This window comes from Pteropus vampyrus, unplaced genomic scaffold (assembly GCF_000151845.1).
Source record: "Pteropus vampyrus isolate Shadow unplaced genomic scaffold, Pvam_2.0 Scaffold172, whole genome shotgun sequence".
Taxonomy (NCBI): Eukaryota; Metazoa; Chordata; class Mammalia; order Chiroptera; family Pteropodidae; genus Pteropus; species Pteropus vampyrus.
This window is the reverse complement of record NW_011888953.1, coordinates 3,738,258-3,756,828: the sequence shown is the minus strand read 5'-3', so window position 1 is coordinate 3,756,828 and position 18,571 is coordinate 3,738,258. Positions and strand designations below refer to the sequence as shown.

The 18,571-nt window shown below is 37.5% G+C and overlaps 1 protein-coding gene across 1 annotated transcript in view; it reads left to right on the top strand.

Moving 5' to 3' along the window:
* Positions 1-613: 613 nt before the first annotated feature.
* Positions 614-18,571, top strand: part of WDR70 (WD repeat domain 70) — a gene marked incomplete at its 5' end in the record, with an annotated part of 57,707 nt that continues 39,749 nt past the window's right edge. The window contains 4 exons of the mRNA XM_023536916.1: positions 614-694; positions 11,429-11,528; positions 14,183-14,267; positions 15,750-15,888. Of these exons, the coding sequence (XP_023392684.1) occupies positions 614-694; positions 11,429-11,528; positions 14,183-14,267; positions 15,750-15,888 (405 nt within the window). The remainder of the gene's footprint in view (positions 695-11,428; positions 11,529-14,182; positions 14,268-15,749; positions 15,889-18,571) is intronic.

The window sequence follows — 18,571 nt, the reverse complement described above, 5'->3', positions numbered from 1 at the left end:
CAGAACAATAAAATATACCAGGTATTTAAATGGTCAAATCAGACAATATCCCCATCTTTAAATGCTTCTGTATGATGTCTCAAGATTATAAAGGAGTGTCAAATTCCAAAGTTTCATTTCATGTCTCTCAAAATTCCAAAAGCGTGGGTCTTCTGTAGGACTTTAACATTTTTTACATCTAAGTTTCTGAAGCATAATGCTGCGGTGCCTAATTGGCATACCAACTGATCTCAGCTCGGGTTTATAAGAAGAAAGATTAATGTGAAGGTAACTTGTGTCTTAGCCATAAGGGGTTTGTTTTATAGACTAAAGTAAACACCTTGAATTTCAGTTTGCAAGCACATGGGGAGCCAGCAGATTCCAGAGCAGTGGCGTCATATTCTCTGCCTGTGACTCATGTCTCAGGGGCTGAGCTTTCTCCTGCAGCTGCAGCTTCCAGCGGGTCATCAGATAGAGCCCTAGGTAGTCACACACTGTGGTCACCTGATTTGAGATGACCAAACAGGCATGTAATTGCAACACTGTCTAGTTATAAATGAAGGGTGGGCTATCTCTTTGCCAAACACAGTTGAAAAAATAAATGCTAAGTCATAGCTATTTTCTGAAATCCTAGTGTTTACAAAGTGAACCTGGACTAAGAGTGGAGAGCTCTGCTGCAGAGTTCAGCTGCGGTCATACACGCTCACTCTCGCAGGTTCTCTGTGTCTCTCTGTCTGTCTCTGTGTCTGTCTCTCTCAGTCTCTGTCTTTTCCTTACCTGTGAGTTTCTCCATCATGGCAGAGGCCAATTTTTAGTCATTGTCATGCTCTCTGAACCTGGCTTAAGTTGATGCAGTAAGTGTTTTATGACAGAATAAGGGGTTTTTACATGTTTCTTTCCCTTTCCCAACTTGCACATCATTTGAAGAAAATTCCATGTTGTCTCTCCACTTGTTTTCTCATCGTGTGTATAATGGGTCTTCAGTAAATGTGACTGACATTGTAAATGTGAATTTTAAAAATTTTATTATCACATTTTTGTGGGGAATGATGAATGTACTTCATCAGATATTATTTCTTTGGTCTTTAAATTATTTCTTTTAAAAAAAGGGAGGAAGGAATGAGGGAAGGGAAAAACATCTTGGCTAGAACAATAATTATCTTTTTTAAAAAAGTTAGACACTTGGAAAACTGTCAACTTAGTATGAAATATATTGTTTCTTTGAAACATGCTCAAAAGTTCAGTTTCATTTGCTGTATTTATTAAGTATGTTTCTCTTGTAAGCGCTATGATATGTGATGTATAACATATTATACTCTATTCTTGAGCTCATTGGGGTTCTTGGAGTTCAGATGACGTGCCTGGGAAAGAAAGAATCTGAGGCTGACCCACTTGAAAGAATCAGAAATGTGGGGAAAGAGCATGATAAAGAAAAGGAACTTAAACACAATTTTCATCTTAGTATCATAAAGAAAAGCAACTTAAACACAATTTTCCCTTCCACGTCCTCTAAGAATGGGCTGTTTCCAAGCATTTTCTTCTCTCGTTTCAATATTGTCTGTTGGAATCATTGTCTTAGTCGGTGTTAAAGAATATACAGAAGAATATTCTTTATTGAGCTGCAACTGGTTGTAAACACACTACAACTACTTAGAAACAGTGGGTATGCCAAGCACCATAGCAAGGCTTAAGAAACTGGTTGTAAACAACTGGTTGTAAACACACTACAACTACTTAGAAACAGTGGGTATGCCAAGCACCATAGCAAGGCTTAAAAAACATTGCTAAAGAGAATGTTTGCTCTCACAGGCAGATGCAAAAAGGCAAGAGAGAAACGTAGTGACTATGTGAAGAACAAGACATGATAAAGTTGAATAAATTTTAATTCTAGAGTTGCAGGACTAGTTTATGTTAGATATTATTCAGTAGGATGCTAAGGTAGGGGAGAGAGAACCAAGCTTCTTTAAAAGTTGTTAATGTTCCTATAATATCATCTAACTTAAAATAAGGGCAAACACTTACATGTTTACTATCTGTCAGGCACTATTCACATCCTTTATATGTTGCATTAGCTAACTTCTGCTGCATTAAAAACAACCTCAAAATTTAGTAACTTAAAACAACAACCATTTATTATTTTTCATGATTCTGTGGGTCAGTTGGACAGTGCTTCTGGTCTGAACTAGCTTGGCTGATTTCTCCTGGGTTCTCTATTACCTCTGCAGTTAACAACTCAGTAAGGGCTGGATGGTCTAGGATGGCCTCACCCACGTGTCTGGCTGTTGGCTAAATGTTAGCTGGTGCTACAGGGATGACTGGGCACGTGTCTCTGGTTATCTAGGAAGCTAGCTAATGCTCTTCCACAAGATGGCTGTGTTCCAAAAGCAGCAAGAGAGCAAATCCCAATGTATATGCCTCTGTGATTCTCTGCTCGTGTTTTGTTTGTCAATGTCTTCTGTTGTTAGGCATGCTAAGAAACAGACGCTAAGGCAGCATTATAGATATTTATTGCCAAAACTCCTGCAAGGGAAAGGTAGGTGGGGAGCCGGAGGAGGCTAGAGAGTATTAGATGGCAATACAGGTCTGACCCCTATGAAGGAAAGAGAGAAAGGAGGGGGATTGGCTAGGAAGAATCTAAGACTGCCACACAGTTCTAAGAAAGCTTTGGCCAGGCCAATGGGAAGTCCTTGAGCCAAAGTCACCCCAAGGCTTTATTAATCTGCTTTAGCTTTGCTATCTCATTCAGCTCAGCAGCTACAATTGGAACTACTACTTAAGTCTGTAGCAATAATCCCTTTGTGGAAGGACTAAAATTATTGCTCCTCTGAGTAGCATAGTGTTTCCTCTTAGGAATCTGGCTACCTCTACAGTCAGTAGGCTCCTTAGCTGAAAATAGGTTCTGATATGGAAATAGAGCAGGGGATCATGACTTTTTATTGGGGTGATTACCTTTAGTCTCCTGCTCCTCCATTTGTTTCTCTTTTTGATTGTAGATATTACACAGTACCTTTCTTGTCTGCCCATCTCTTCTGCTTTTAGAATGCCATGTTCTGTCAACCATCTCTACAGCTCCCTGCACATCAAGCCCCACTTGGTCGCCTCTCTGACCTTGTCAGTCATTATCAATTGCACCTTTTTAGTTTCTAGCAACTAACCACTCACTGAAACCTGGATTTTATTACTCAGGGCCTCATCATCCCCATGCATATTTATGGCCCAGCTCTGTGGCATTGGCCGTGGGCTGAAGAGGTGAGCTGCCACTGAACTTGGTAATGCTGGCTCCCTCTTATTGATGCATTCCTGATGGCCTTGGCGAATGATATTTCCTTTGGGCCATCCCATGAAAAAAATATTCTGCATTTCCTGGTTTAACACAATATATCTATTCCAGCACCCCTACATCCCCTGGCCTTCTTATTCTTTTCTCAGTCCCTGCCAGGGCTTTTATTTTCGTTGGAGTACTTTTATTTTACTCAACATTGACTATCACTTTTTCAGGCCTCTAATAGTATCCTAGCAGCAAGTTTGCCCCCATCCTCTGCTGTCCTTGTCCAAAAATGTGCCCCCAAATCAATGAATCCTGCTTATGTAGTCTTATATCAAAGCCCTCTTGATTATGCATTCTTAGAATCCAAACTCAAGTTACTTTATGGCTCCTGCTAGTAGTTCCTGCTAGCTAATTGTTACATCTTTTGATGTGTAATCTCTTTCCACCTTTATCAGGCCCAACCACTTCCACAGCTGTGTAATGCTGGGTTTCAGCTCCAGTAATTGACATAGCATCCAGGAGAGAAAGTAGAAGCAGGTCCGAAGAGAAGGTACCTGCTGCCTCGTGGGGGTGGGAATAGTAGCCTCATCCAGCACAAAGGAAGTTGTAGCTCTTACTAGGCAAGAGTTGGACACTTCTGTAAGCTGTGAGGACCCAGGGGTCGGGGAGAGGTCTGCAAACCTAGCATCTTATGGGCATTCATGCAAATATCCTATCCTTATGTATCATAATCTCAGATTTTCCCGACTAGAGCCCTGACCTTAGTATAACAGACCTACCTTGGCCGAGCATTTAAAAGTCTCTGGAGCTCTGTAAATCTAACTACCAGATCACCTTTGTTGCTCAGCTGTGTCTGCTCCTCCACCACAGGAGATGAGGGCCTCTTTGAAAGCTACTAAAGTGGCCCTCTGGTTCTCCTACTTAGTCTTTAACTGTTAATGGCCCTCAGTTTCTCATTGTCCCTCTATAGGGCATCCATATGGTTTAGCAGTAATCATACAACAATCTTGTCTTTGTAGGCATTGTTCCTCCCATGTCTTTTAAATGCCTAAAACATTTTCCCCCAAAGACATTACTCTGCACCAGGAAGTTTTCCGAGGTCACCTCCTGTAGCAGTTGAAGCACTACGAAGTGCTACGGTGTGTCTGTGTTCCATATTCCACTTAGGACAATATCCTCTTTACCTCCCAGGCAAAGCATGAGGCACTCCTAGATTTTTATTTTACCACCTGTGTTGTCAAATCACTCCTGGCACCACTTGTGTTAGTCTGGGTCTTCTGAGAAACAGACACCAGGGCAAGATTAAAGATGTGAGAGATTTATTGGGGAAAGGCCTGTAAGGGGAAGTGGAGAGGGAGCCTTAGAAGGCTGCAGAGTCAGAGCATGATGCAGGTCATACCCCTGTGAAAGAGAGAGGAAAGAAGGGGTGTTAAGCACATGTCCACACCCAGACTCAAGGTGTAGAGAAATAGACGCCACATCTCAGTGAAAAGAACAGCCAAGTTATATTGCAAAGGAGTCTCACACTTGCATTAAGTCATCAAATTCTCCCAACTGCTTATGAAGTGGGTACTGTTATTATTCTTATTTAATAAATGGCATAGGGTGGTATAGGGAGGTTAACTAGCTCAAGATTATGAACGAATAAATAAAATGTGGTACATCTAGACAATATAGTATTATTTGGAAATAAAAAGCAATGAAGTGCTGATACATACTACAGCATGGATGAACCTCAAAATCATGCTAAGTGAAAGAAACCAGTCACAAAAGATAGCATATTGTATGATTTTATAAGTTCAGATAGGCAAATATACAGAGACAGAGACTCAATTAGTGGTCGCTTAGGGTTGAGGAGTCTGGGGAAAATGGGGAGCGATGGCAGTGTTCTAAAATTGATTATAATGATGTTTGCTCAATTCTCTGAAAGTACCAGAAAACAATGAACTTCATACTTTAAGTGGGCAAATTCCATGGTATGTAAATTATATTTCAGTAAAACTGTTAAAAGAAAAGAAAAAAGGAGGATTGTGTAGAAAAAGTCTTATTAGACTGTAGCACGATGCCAAGAAAGTTTCAGTTGTCAGGCTAATGAGGAATTCTTTATCTCCTGTGCTCAGCCACTGGCTGGGAGCAGCCCTTGGAAAGCCTGGCCGAGTCACAGAGGCAGTGAGTGTCAGTCAGTCATACTTTTCACAGTGGGAGATCTGAGAGGCACATTTTCATGGCTACGTGTCCAACATAAAGCGAAATGAGTCACATATTCATACCCAGACTCAAGGTGCAGTGAAATAGATACCACATCTCGCTGAAAAGAACAGCGGTTATATTGCAGAGGAGTGTGCCACACTTGCATTAACTCATTAAATTCTCCCAACACCTGGGTACTATTAATATTCTCATTTAATAGATGGTATAGAGAGGCATAGGGAGATTAACTAGCCCAAGATTATATAGACGGTAAGTGGTGGAGCCTAGGTTTGGACTCATCAGTTTGGCTCCACAGTCTGTGCTCTTTGTCATTATACCATATTTTTATACAATGTATTCATTCGAATATTAATTTGAATAATTTGAGAGTCGCTTGGAGGGGTTTTATTATCTATTTCCCTTCACTAAAATAAAGACTTCCTGGGAACAGGGAGTTGGAGTACCTTTATGTGACAGTTCCTATACTTTTGTATACATAATCTCATTATCCTTACTCTAGATCTCCAAAATCAGAGAACCGGGAGGAAATTATATTCAGTCTAGAACTATATTTATTCTGTTTTTTAATGTTGGCATTTAAAAAAATCCTGGCATATTTTTAATCCTGGTATAGTAAGTAACACTAACGTGATTGAAAATAGAGAATTGATTGGATTGCTTGGTTATCACTAAGCTTGAAATGAGAATGAAAATTTATGAATGAGAAAGAAAATTTATATCAATTGAGGGAGAGTCCTAGGAATGGATTTGAGAGGATAATCAAACGTTATTACATCTAGTTTGTTAGATAGCCTAGCATTTGCTTCATCTTGCTCTTAGAGTTTACATTTTGGTAGCATAGTTGCATTTTATCAACTTTCTGAGAGGAAGTACCCACTACAGACTTAATAAATTTGTGGTATTGACACAAGACAGGGATATAGTAGGTCAAATATAACTCAGCCCCTTTGAGGAGAAAGGTAGGGGTGGGACAGTATATAGGGCATATTATTTAAAGATTAATAAACAGAAAGATTAAGCAACTTGATGAGGGTCAAACTAAAATGTAGTAAGTTGAAATTTGAGGTCAAGTCAGCTAGCTCTAGGACCAGTATGCTTTCTATTAGATTTTTCTCTATTTTCAGCCTAGCAAATTCATTTAAATTCTCTCATTTAAAACAGTTTATTCCACTGTTTCTATTAATTACAAAACATGTTTTGCTCATTTTGTGGGCTCTTCTTCCTCTGGCATTGGTAAACACACTATAGCATTAGAAAGGTATTGGAATCTAGGCAGCTGCTAGATGTCAACTCATTAACGTTGGTGCCACCATACAATGTTTGGATTGTTTAGGATTTCAGGAAGCGAAAGACTTTGAATTTCAGGAAGTGACAGACTTTGTGGACTATTTTAAAAAATATATATTTAAGACTTTGTGGAAGACATCATATTTTCTTTGAGAATATGGCAGACTGTATTAGAGAAGAAAAACTTGAATTAGTCGGCATAGCCACAGAAAGCAGGACCAGGACTTATAAGTAGATGTTAGGTGGTGGGAGTCTTGGGCCCAGTTTAAGAAAGATGTTGCCAATTAGATCCACCCAGAAATGGACTGATATTGCTTGTTTTGGAGTGAGTTTGGTACTGTAAGAGGCTCCATAACCTTCTGCTAAGAAGTGACATAGGGACAGTGTTGCGAGCAAGAAAAGCGGCTACCGAAGTAACACTCTTGAATGCATTTGTGTCTTTCCACAATGCTAGGTTTATTGAGTGGAACCCTCTCAGATAAACCGATCAGGCACCCACGCAGGTTAACACACAACACACAGAGAGGGCAAGTACAGTCTCACATGGCAGAGGGAGGATGAAAGTCCTTAGCGTCTCCAAAGCAAGCTCTGTTGACTGGCAGCGCAGACTGCTGTGCGTGGGTCCTAAGCCAGTGGCTATGAGGGTCAGAAGGTCAGTCTTCAGTTGTAGCACACTGTCTGTGATGCTGCCGCATTAGGCCTGAGCATAGTCTAAGGTATTCAGCTTATATGGACCTTACAAGGTGGCATCCTCATGCTTATGGCTCCTGCAGATAGGGGCTGTAGTTTTGGGCTGTTGGGTTACACCCTTAGGGCGTTCCCATTATGTGCAAGTTGACATTAGTGTTATGGTTCCCATGGATTCATTTCGTAAACTCCAAAAAGTCTTCATTTCTTTATGCTCTATACAGACAGTTTTACTAGCTGGGAATTTGTACTGTATGATCTCAGGCCCTTTAAAACTAGGTTTTTGTGCTTGCGTTTTCCATCACTATGAACATCTGAGACTTGATATTCTCCAAATCATAACACAAGGCATTCCTAAAAATAGGAAACCTATATAAAGGAGTTAATAACTCAACTTCCCTGAAGAACGATTCTCTTTGCTTAAGATGATTATAAAAACAGTTCAAGAGAAGTTGCAGTTTTAGATTTCCCACATTATGTCAGAAGTGTTTTTCAGTCAGGATGACTTTGTTTTCAAAGTGTACGGGTATTTGTCATCATGGACTGTCTAAGTGTTGATGTTTTATGCAAGTTTAAGATCCTCTCTGGCTGCCTATTTTATTTCATTGGAATAATATTTCGTTACTGGTTAAAGTAGAGTTAGTAATAGAAGAGTACTTCTGACACAAAATCTGTGAACTGTTCATCTCATGCAAAGACATTTTGCCTCTTTATTTTATTAGGTCCTTTAAAAGAGAGAGTAGATTAAATTATTTTGAGTGCAATCTCACTCTCTCCCATGAACTCTTAATTATTAACATACAGCCATTTGTTACTTTAAAGGGTGTTGCACTAAGATGTAAATCTATCAATAGAAAATATCATGGGAAGTCAGAAAGACAGGATGGGGCTTGTTTTGTGACACGTATTCACTCTTTCTGCATTATAAATAATGAATTATAAAAGTTTCGAAACACCCAACCTCCAATATAATGACCCTTTAAAGTAGTACCTACATGAGGAGACAGAAAAGCATAGCAGGTAAAGTCCTTTCTAATTAGATTAAGGCAAAATCACCTGTATCAAAATCCATTCTTCCCATTCAATTCGTTGTATGGCATTTATACTATCACCTGTGAGATCCAACAAAATCTTGATCAGTTAGTCAAATTATAATATATTATGTATTTACCAGCTTTTGTCTTTTCCTTAAGAATCATATTGCTATAAATGACCTTAGAAATCTAGTTCAATTATTTCGTTTACAGAAGAAAAAATTGTAATCTGGAGAGCTTAAGTAATTTATCCCTGGTTACACTGCTAGTTTTTGACTGAATTAATGTATTATACCACATTGCCTTACCACTCATGTGTGGGTCTTCCTTCTGTTTAGATGTGTATTTGTTTTTATTAGCATTAAAAATAAACAAAACATTTAAAACAAATGAAAAAACTAAGTTAATTTCATTGACGCCAAATTTAAGTATAGGACATTTTAGTAAACTGTCACCACTACAGTATCTTTTAAAAGCTTTATTTAGAGTTTAGCAGTTGATGATTTAATGAAATACAATGAGGTGGCAAATTTTCCTTACCGAGGTTGGTAGTAGAGTTTTGTTTTTCTGAGGAACAAAATATTCCCAGTCTATTCTCCATACGTGTCCAGAATGATCTTTTAAAAGTAAGCAAACCTAGTCATGTTGCTCCACTGAGAAAACCCCCTCGGCAGCTCCCCTTTGCCTTCAAGGATAAAAATCTAAGCTCTTAACACAACCTAGAAGAGGCACCTGGGAATCTGAGCCCCGTTCACATCATCTCCCCACCTCTTCTTTTCCTCTAGTATTTGTTACTTTGTTTTCGTTCATTGACTGCAACCAGCTCTTTTACCTTTGGGCCTTTCAATATGCGTGTGCTAGTTTTCTGTTGCTTCTTAATAAATCACCAGAAATTTAGTCACTTAAAAAATACCAGTTTATTATTTTACGGTTTCTGTCGATAAGAAGTCTGTCATAGTATAATTGGATTATCTTCTTAGGGTGTCGCCAGGCTAAAATCTAAGTTGGTCTGGGCTGCGGCTCTCATTTGGGGCTCAGGGTTCTCTTTCAGCCTTACTGGTTATTGGCAGAATTAAGATCCCTGTTTCCTTGACACGTCTTTAAGTCAACAGTGGCTTGTCAAACACTTCTCATTCTTTGAATCTCTCTGATTTACAATTCTCTATGGCTTCCTCTTCTATCTTCAGCCAGGAGGCTGTTCTTTTAAGGACTCATGTGACTACTTTAGTCACACTTGGGTAATCCAGGATAATCTGTCTATTTAAGGTCAACTAATTAGCAACCTTAATTATACCTGCAAAGTTCCCTTTGCCATGTAGAGTACCATATTCATCAGCATGACGCCAAGGGCCAGAGGGCTTGAGGGTAAAAAGTCTGCCTACCACAATGCAGGACCTTCTGACTGGAATACTCTTTCATGCCCCTGCATCCTGCCACTTCATCTGCTAACTCTTACTTTGTCCACTGGGTCTCTGATTCCACCCCCGCTCCCCGACCCCGGCCACCTTTTCCCCCTACTATTCTCAAGTTTGGGTTAGTAACCTCTCTTCAGTGCTCAAGTATTACTTCCCCATTGTACCACTTGTCATTTTGTGTGCTCATCCATATCCTTTCAGGGGATTGTCTGCCAGTTCTTTGAGGAAAATCCATGTTTATCTTGGCACATTTGTGTTTCCCTGCTCAACCTGTGTCTGCCATACAGTTAACGCCTAATAAAAAAAGGTTGAATCAATGAATTATTTGTATCAATAAAATGTAGAAGTATGATAAATTCCTTTAATATAAATTTCTAAGGCTGTCACCCGGAAAACAACACAGTACAAATTATTAAAAATGAACAAAACACACACACAGACACAAAATACCTGTTTTTGTGAGATAGTGTGCTATCTATTACTGGAAGCTTTTAGGTAGAAGTTCATGATGGAATATCAGCGATATTATTGGGAGGCCGATGTACATGAGCTGTTTTGTGACCCATTCTTTGTTAGGATTTCTGCAAGACCATTGGAGAAGGGAGTCATTTGTACTCCTGTACCTGTGGCTCCCATGCTGTCATCACTAGCAATGTCTCTGTCAGTTCACTATGGAATTATCCAGGCTAATGGATCTGGGATAAGTGACTCTCTAGTATTTTGGCCTGTGCTGGTTACTGAATCATAACTGAGTGGCAAGATTAGTGTAGTAATTACTTTTATAAGTCATTAACTGTGCAGAAGTGACATTAGAAATAAAAAGACCATTAACATGCATCAGTAGAGAAAGAGTATAGTATAGTGTTTAAGAGCAGGGTTTTGGTTCATACTCCCAACTCTGCCACTTACTATGTGTGTGACTTTGGACGAGGTATTCAAATCTCTGAGTTTCAGTTTTCTAATCTGTAAAATTAAGATGATAGTAGTAGAACCTAACTTATAAAGAGATTATGAGAATTAAATAGGCAAGATAGTAAAGGAAATAGTGCTTAAGATGTAATAAGCATTATATGAGGATTAGCTATCATCATCATCGTCAACATTATCCTACGGACACATTAAAGATAGTTCAAGACCTATAACCATGTGCTCAGTGTCTGGCATATGCTAGGAATACAGTGAAATTTTTGAGTTAATAATCGATATATTCATTAATGATTTTTATTTATACTTACTCTTTCAGATAACTATAGGAAATCATCTCAATAACTATATGATATACTTTATGTTAAGAAAAACTAAATGCTGTGGTGCTCTTGTGTTGCTCAGAGCTTCCTAAGGCAGTCTGAAAAATAACTTACCTTGTTTCTTTTTATTCTCTTATTAAAGCAAATGGATATTTTAAAAAGCCTTTTGAATTTTTCCTTATAATCAGGTGAAGTTAATATTTTACATATAGATGTATATTATTTTCTAGATGATAAAGTGAAATATTCTTGCCACATCTGAATTGAGATGAGATAGTAACACTTTGTTTTCTCAAACAGGTTCATCCTAAATTCCACTATAAACAGGCCCATGACCCAGGCACAGACACTTCCTGCGTGACTTTTTCCTATGATGGTAATGTCCTTTCCTCTCGTGGAGGTAGGTTAATATTTTCCTTTTTGATATGTTGCTATATGTAAAATGATCATATTTAACTCTAACAAATGTCACACTGATATTTTAGTGCTTAGTAAAGCTGGCTGTGCTTCTGTTAATGTACCTTTGCCAGTCTGACTTTTTTTCTTAAAATGCATTTTCACTTGACAATGTCGTTTTATTAAAAAGCATCAAGTAAAATTTAGAAATACGTACTTTTATGCCTAAGTTTTTAGTACAGCTTCGCATTCCATCAGAATTTGAAGTCTACAAGGATGACTTTGCTTGTATCTTATGGAATGTTGCAGATGATGTTCTGTATTGTTTTTATATCATGTTATAATTCTGGGTCTGGTATTTCAAAGTCTTTTATTTGTTGACCATTGATTTTTTTTTTTTTCCCAGTTCAAACACTAACTCAATTTACTTAAACAAAGTTGTATACTCGGTTGTTATTTTTAATAGCTACACAGTTCTTTGTAGTCGTATTGTAAGTTTACTTATCCACACTCACATAGTTAATAAAGGTTGTTTCTAATTTTTTGCTAAATCTTTCTCACTTGGATAAGCTGTGTGTTGATAGAAGGAAATAAGCGAATAGTGGAGGCAGCTTATGAGCAAAGCATTATGGGGAAGAGTGGAACATGACTGAGGACCTTCCAGTAAGCCTATTTGTGGGGAGAGAAAAGAAACAGCAGTGTAACAGATGGCCTTAAATGTCACATAAAGGATCTCATCTTTACTCTGTAGACCAAATTAATTTTGGTCTACATTAATTAATTAAGCACCAGTACATTTAGTCATTCATTTACCCAACTACTGTTTGTTGAGCAACTACTCTGGGCTAGCGTTATGCTAGGTGATGAGTATAAACTGTGACCATCATTGACAGGGTCCTTTTCTGATAGAATTTACAACCTGGTGTACAGGGTAGTAGTGAAAATGAGGAGGAGATAAAGAGACTTAGCACATCTTTGCCCTCAGTTTAACCAGTCTGTATCCTTTTCACCCTTGAGAATTACATTCAGATTTGCTTTCCTCCAGACAAGCCTTATTTGTTATATCCAAACAACCCTCACTTATAATTAAATCAAAGTACATATCACATGTATCTCCAATTTACAAGAAAATTGGCAGAGGTGGATATATATAAAATATGTATTTTGATCCATGCATTCTGATCTGCTACTTGAGTCCTAAGACAACTCTTAATTAGGACTGTATATACTCTTTATTTACAAATAGTGGTTCTTACCCCTAGAGTTTTTCTGAATCTACTGAGAAAATTTTTTAAATGATAAATTCTCTACTTAGAAAATCTCCTATTCATTCTTGCATCTTTAGAGTGATATACCCAAATCTCCAAGGTAGAAAGGGGAAAGAAGAGGAGAATTAGAGGGGAGCATACTTTGAAAATTCTTCCCAGAGATTTCTAAACTAGGCCAGCCTCCACCCAGTTGTACAGGACTAATTCCATTTTAGTCAAAGTCATTTTGGTGATAGTTCTTACTTTCCCCTTCCATCCTATAGTAGCTATTAGGTAACATGTTGTCAATACAACATGTATACTCTGTTCCATCATTTTCCTTCCTGGCTGTATAGAATATGGCAGCTGGAAAGGTATTCAGCAGAGTTCCCAGGGTATTGTAAGGTGCTCCTGCTAGCTCCAGAATCTGCTGGGTTAGCGAAACTGTTTAATGGAGGTTAATGTTTTCTTATTGTTTGAGAATTGTGAGGATATGTAAGCTTTTTTTGTTGTTTTAAGACTAAAGCAAAAGGTGAATCTTATAAAATTCTTCCAATATATGCAGGTCCCTGGTCCAACCAGTTGTGGATTAGTGCACCTGCCAATCCACAGAGGAAGGATTGCTGGGAAGAGAATGGGGATTTTTATTGAACTCTCCACTCACCTCACTTGTGCCTGATACTCATTCTTTATTGGACCTGAGGGGTTGAGGCAGGTTCTCAGCTGTGGAGAAAGAACACTGGGGAGAAAGAACGACAAAGACATTACTTATGAGTTTTTGTTTTCATTCTGGTCAGGAATTACTTAGTAGCCCTGTAGAAATATAAAAAAGTAATTCTGAAAAGAGTATTCATTATACTTTAAATAGCTTGGAAAAGCTGCACTCCCCAGCAAAGTGAAGAATGATAGCCACGGCGGAGTTACTCTGGAGGGAAGAGAATCATACGGCCCACTCTCATTAATGTTAATGGATAGCTTCACATGCACACTAGCGGGAAAAGAATCTTGTGAATTGAACTGTTTTCAGTTCTGATGGTTGTTACATTAATATCTGTGTAAGAAGTCAGTTTGTGCTCAAGTATACCAGGGGAACTACCATCTGCTCTAAAATCTCTCTTTAAAGTAGATTCTCTAGGGTTCTTAGCCTTTTAGCTTACAGATGCTACATCAACCTGGAAAATAATTTCTAGAAGACCACTTCATTATCATTTATCTTTCTACTGTTCTCACAACTACTGCTTTCAAGCTCCCCAAACAGTTAAAAAAGAAATTAAACATGCCTGTGTGCATCTCCTTTTCTCCCTCCCTTCCTTTTTCCTTCCTTTGTATACACTAAGTTTTCAAACTCTGAACTTGGAGCTAGTTCTTTTCGCACAATTCACTTTCTGTCTTTTTGTCATTCCTCTACCAGGTGATGATACATTAAAATTATGGGACATCCGACAGTTTAATAAGCCACTTTTTTCAGCCTCGGGTCTTCCCACCATGTTCCCAATGTAAGTAGCATAGTTTTAATATTTGAGAGGCATAAGAGAATGGAAAATAAATTTATTCACCTTACTGTTAATTTATATATGTCTTACAGATCTTATAGAAAAGGGACTTGAAGAGTAATTCAAATAAGTTTTTTGAAAGATACATTTTATTTTTTCATTTTGCACGTTCTTCAGACTATAAAATTTTTTTAAAGTTGAAATGATGTATGTTCATGTGTTTACGTGTATGTGTGTATATATTGGATGCATGCATATGTCTTAGGGTAGTAAAAATATTTTAAGGAATTGAATTGTTCTTTTGATATTATATAAATGATAGGATAGACCTACATATTTGTTGTATACCATCAAAACAATTTTGTATAGTTCACAAGCATTATTATGTATCATTTTCTTAATTTTTTCTTGTCATCATTTCAGTCAATAATTCAGTTACCTTCACTTGAGACTGTCTCGCTCTTGATAGCTGAACACTGTTATTTCCATTCTACTAAGTTGACAAGTGAAGCATTTAAAGATGTTTTTGGAGGTAGTCAAGGATTTGACCTCTAAGTCCTACAGTTGATGCCTAAACAAAATTTTCTATTTTGGTAGAAATGAAATTTTAAATCTCTATTAAATAATGACCAATGGAGAATGTGAAGATCATGGGAGCATCAAATGGAGGAAGCTGTATTCTAACAGATCACTAGCTCTAACAGGATCTGTTGCCCATGCCATTTATGTGTTAAGACAAACAGATGAATGAACGAACATGAACTTATAGTTGATGAGAATTTCTTGAGCTATTATGCCTGCTACAAGTAAAGCTAGCTACATAACTTCTCTGGATCATGTCTTAGATTATCCAGAAGCAAGTGGCCAGACCTCTAATAACAAGAGCTGTTGAATCATAGCCATCGATTAAGTTCCAGTGGTACAACCTGCTTCTCTCATTTCATGGTGCCTGACTTGACAAAACTCAAATTATTTGAGAGGTGGTGGTGGTAAAAAAAAATAGTTCCAAAACGGGACAAAATAATCAGTACTTAGTCATTAGTCATATCATGTCTATTTGTGTATAGATACCGTCGATGTCTATATCGCGTTTTTCTCATACTCTCTTTAATTAAAAAAAAAATATATATATATATTCTATATAAATATATCTATATATATATATTCTAATGTGTAGAAGTTAAGAGCAAAGATTTTGGAATCAGACAGCCTATGTTCTAACTCCACCTGCACCACTTCCTATTGTGATCTTGGATAAGATTTATTTGACCTCTCTCTGCCTCACTTCCCTCATCAGTGAAATGGGAGTAATAATATCTACTTCTTAGGATTATTGTGAAGAGTAAGTGAATTAATATAAGTGCTTGACTAATTGTAAGCCCTATATCAGAGTTATCTCTTATTACAATGTTATTTTATATAACTCACTCTTTGTTGCACTGTTTGGGATCATACGCTTATATCATAAACTCTTTTTGTCTGTAGGACTGACTGCTGTTTCAGTCCAGACGATAAACTCATAGTCACTGGTACATCTGTTCAAAGGGGATGTGGCAGCGGCAAACTCGTTTTCTTTGAGCGCAGGACTTTCCAAAGAGTGTATGAAATAGACATCACGGATGCGGTATGTATTTTCTTTTCTCCCCAGCCTTGAGAATAAAGTGAAGTTTACTTCTTAGCTGTCTTTTGTGTTGGTTTTTGGTTTTTAAATAGAACGTGAGCCCTGGTCCTTACAGTGCAATGGTAGCTGCTTTTTTCTCCAGCACAGGAATTCTTAGTACATTGCAGACTAGCCGATCCACGACATCCCCTTCTCTGACCCAGTATTTCCTATGGGCCCACACTTCAATCAGAATTTAGCTGGGCCTGTGATGTTTCCCCCTCTGCCAGCCAATTTGAAAAAAGCAGAAGCTGATCGTCATGTAGAATACAGAAATGAGCTTCCCACAATGTGCATGTTTGTGAAGATTTGGGGATTGCAGATAATAGTGAGAAGTTATGCCTTCAGATAGTGATGAGGTGTATCATTGTTTCCTAAACTTTGAAACTTTGACAGAATTCTGCTTCTCAGAGTTGTTGTCATTAAGACTCAGTTTCCAATGAGCTTTGTTTCTAGTTATTTGAAAGTTTAAGACATTTCAGATTTAACTTCTACATCTAAAAAAAAAAACCCTTTAGTTTTCTTTTTAGATTAATGTGAGCACTAAAACACCAGCATGCATGCATGTATTATTCATTCATTCATTCATTCATTCATTCATTCATTCATGTCCTGAGACTGGAGCCATAGGTAATATAATAATAGTAAAGAGTCCCAGAGGAAAATCTGAATTCCTTTAAAGTCTTTTAAAATATGTATTATTATTTAGATTGTGAAGCAAATCATTGTTATTTTCTGAGTATGAAACAGGCCAATTACTGTCTGTGTAAATTTTCTTTGGCTCATCGTCAAATTCTTTAGTAATATCCTATATCTTAAACAGTGCTCTTATGTCGATTTTTCCAGTTGTTTCAACTCTGTAAACATTTGGGACATATTAAGCACTTAAATGATTCAGACAATTGAACAACTGTTTTTAAATCACCAGTAAAAAGCTCCTGTCTCTAATGTTCTAGTATTACTATGGAGTCTTAATTGTAGGCCCTAAATTTGAAACCATGGTATATAGTTAGAGACAATATAGGAATAACAATGAGACTAATTCTAGATGAGTACTTAAGCTTTAGATTCTAATCTCATGACATAATTTGAAATGTGCCAAGACTAATAATACTTTTTTGGGGTACATCCAGGAGCCAACTAAAACACTAGAATCAAAGAAAAACACCCTTGACTCTATCAACTTTAATCTTAAAAATAAAATTATTATAATTGGTTGTTCCAGAAGTAAGCTGTTCTGTTATGCCTCTCAACAGCTATACAATTCAGTATTATTCTTGGTATTGTGTTTTTAAATTGTAATTTAATTTGAAACATGAATAAATTAAGGGATATAGAAGTATGATTACACTTTTAAAGACATGCTGGATTTCCGTGGTGTACAGAATACGCTGTTTTGTTGCTGTGAGTTGCTTTTCTAGCTAGAGCTTTTTCTCCATAGCACTTAACCACCACCTCATCTATTATATATTTATTTGTTTTTGTCTGTCTTCTTCCACCAAGATATAAGCCCATGAGGGCAGAAACTTAGTCTGTTTTGTTCACTGTGATATCCTCAGTGCTTACAACACCGCCTGGCACTTAATCAATATTTATTGAATGAGTGAATGGTAATCAGTCAGCCCTCAGTATCCCTGAGTTTCACAACTGCAGATTCAACCAACCTCGGATTGAAAATATTAAAAAAAAAAAAAAAATTCCAGAAAATCGATTTCTAAACAACATAGGATAACAACTATTTACTTAGCATTTATAGTGTATTAGGTATTACAAGTAATCTGGAGATGATTTACACTATACAAGAGGGTATGCGTAGGGTGTGCGTAGGTTACATGCAAATACTATGTCATTTTATTGAGCATCCGCAGATTTTGGTATCTGAAGGGGATCCTAAAACCAGTCCCCCTGCAGATACTGAGGAACGACTGTACTTGGGAAGTGCAAGTAGGTGATGCATATTGTGAAGCACAGGTGTGTGTCTTTAGAGAGTGAGGTGGGAGAGAAGTATCTAGAGATGGGAAAGGCAAACTGACCTTGTATACCATAATATGAAGGTGACTTTGTCTTGTGCCTTTTTTTTTTTTAAAAAGCAAAGGAATGACATCCAGATCTACGTTTTAGAACAGTGTAATTTTTACTGAAGTGTGAAGGTTGGATTTACAAGATTTGGTGTTCATTTACATGTGAAGGCTGAAGTTTATAATTTGGGAGACTGGATCAATGTTCTGTAAGATAAAAAAAAAAAAGGAAAGAAAGCAGGTTTTGGAAGAAATATAGTGAGTTCCGTTGTGGGTGCGTTTAACTTGAAATAACTACCTGTAGGACCTCTGAGTAGAGATGCTCAGTAGATAGATGGATAGATGAGTTTGGTCCTTAAGAGAGAGGACAGTTTGGGGAGAAGCATTTATAGTTTATAGTTGAAATGTTGGTTGCTGATTATATTAGATTAAGGAAAGGGCATGAAAGAGAGAATGAGCCTTCGGAAACCCAAGCTTTTAAGGGATGAGCAAATGAAGAGAAGCAAACAAGGGAGAAGGGGTTATTAAGTAAATAGAATAGACCATATATTGAATTATCTTAGAAAAGCCAGAAAATATTCTGAGATACATTTTAATAGATGGGTGAGAGAGAATTTCAAATAGGGACA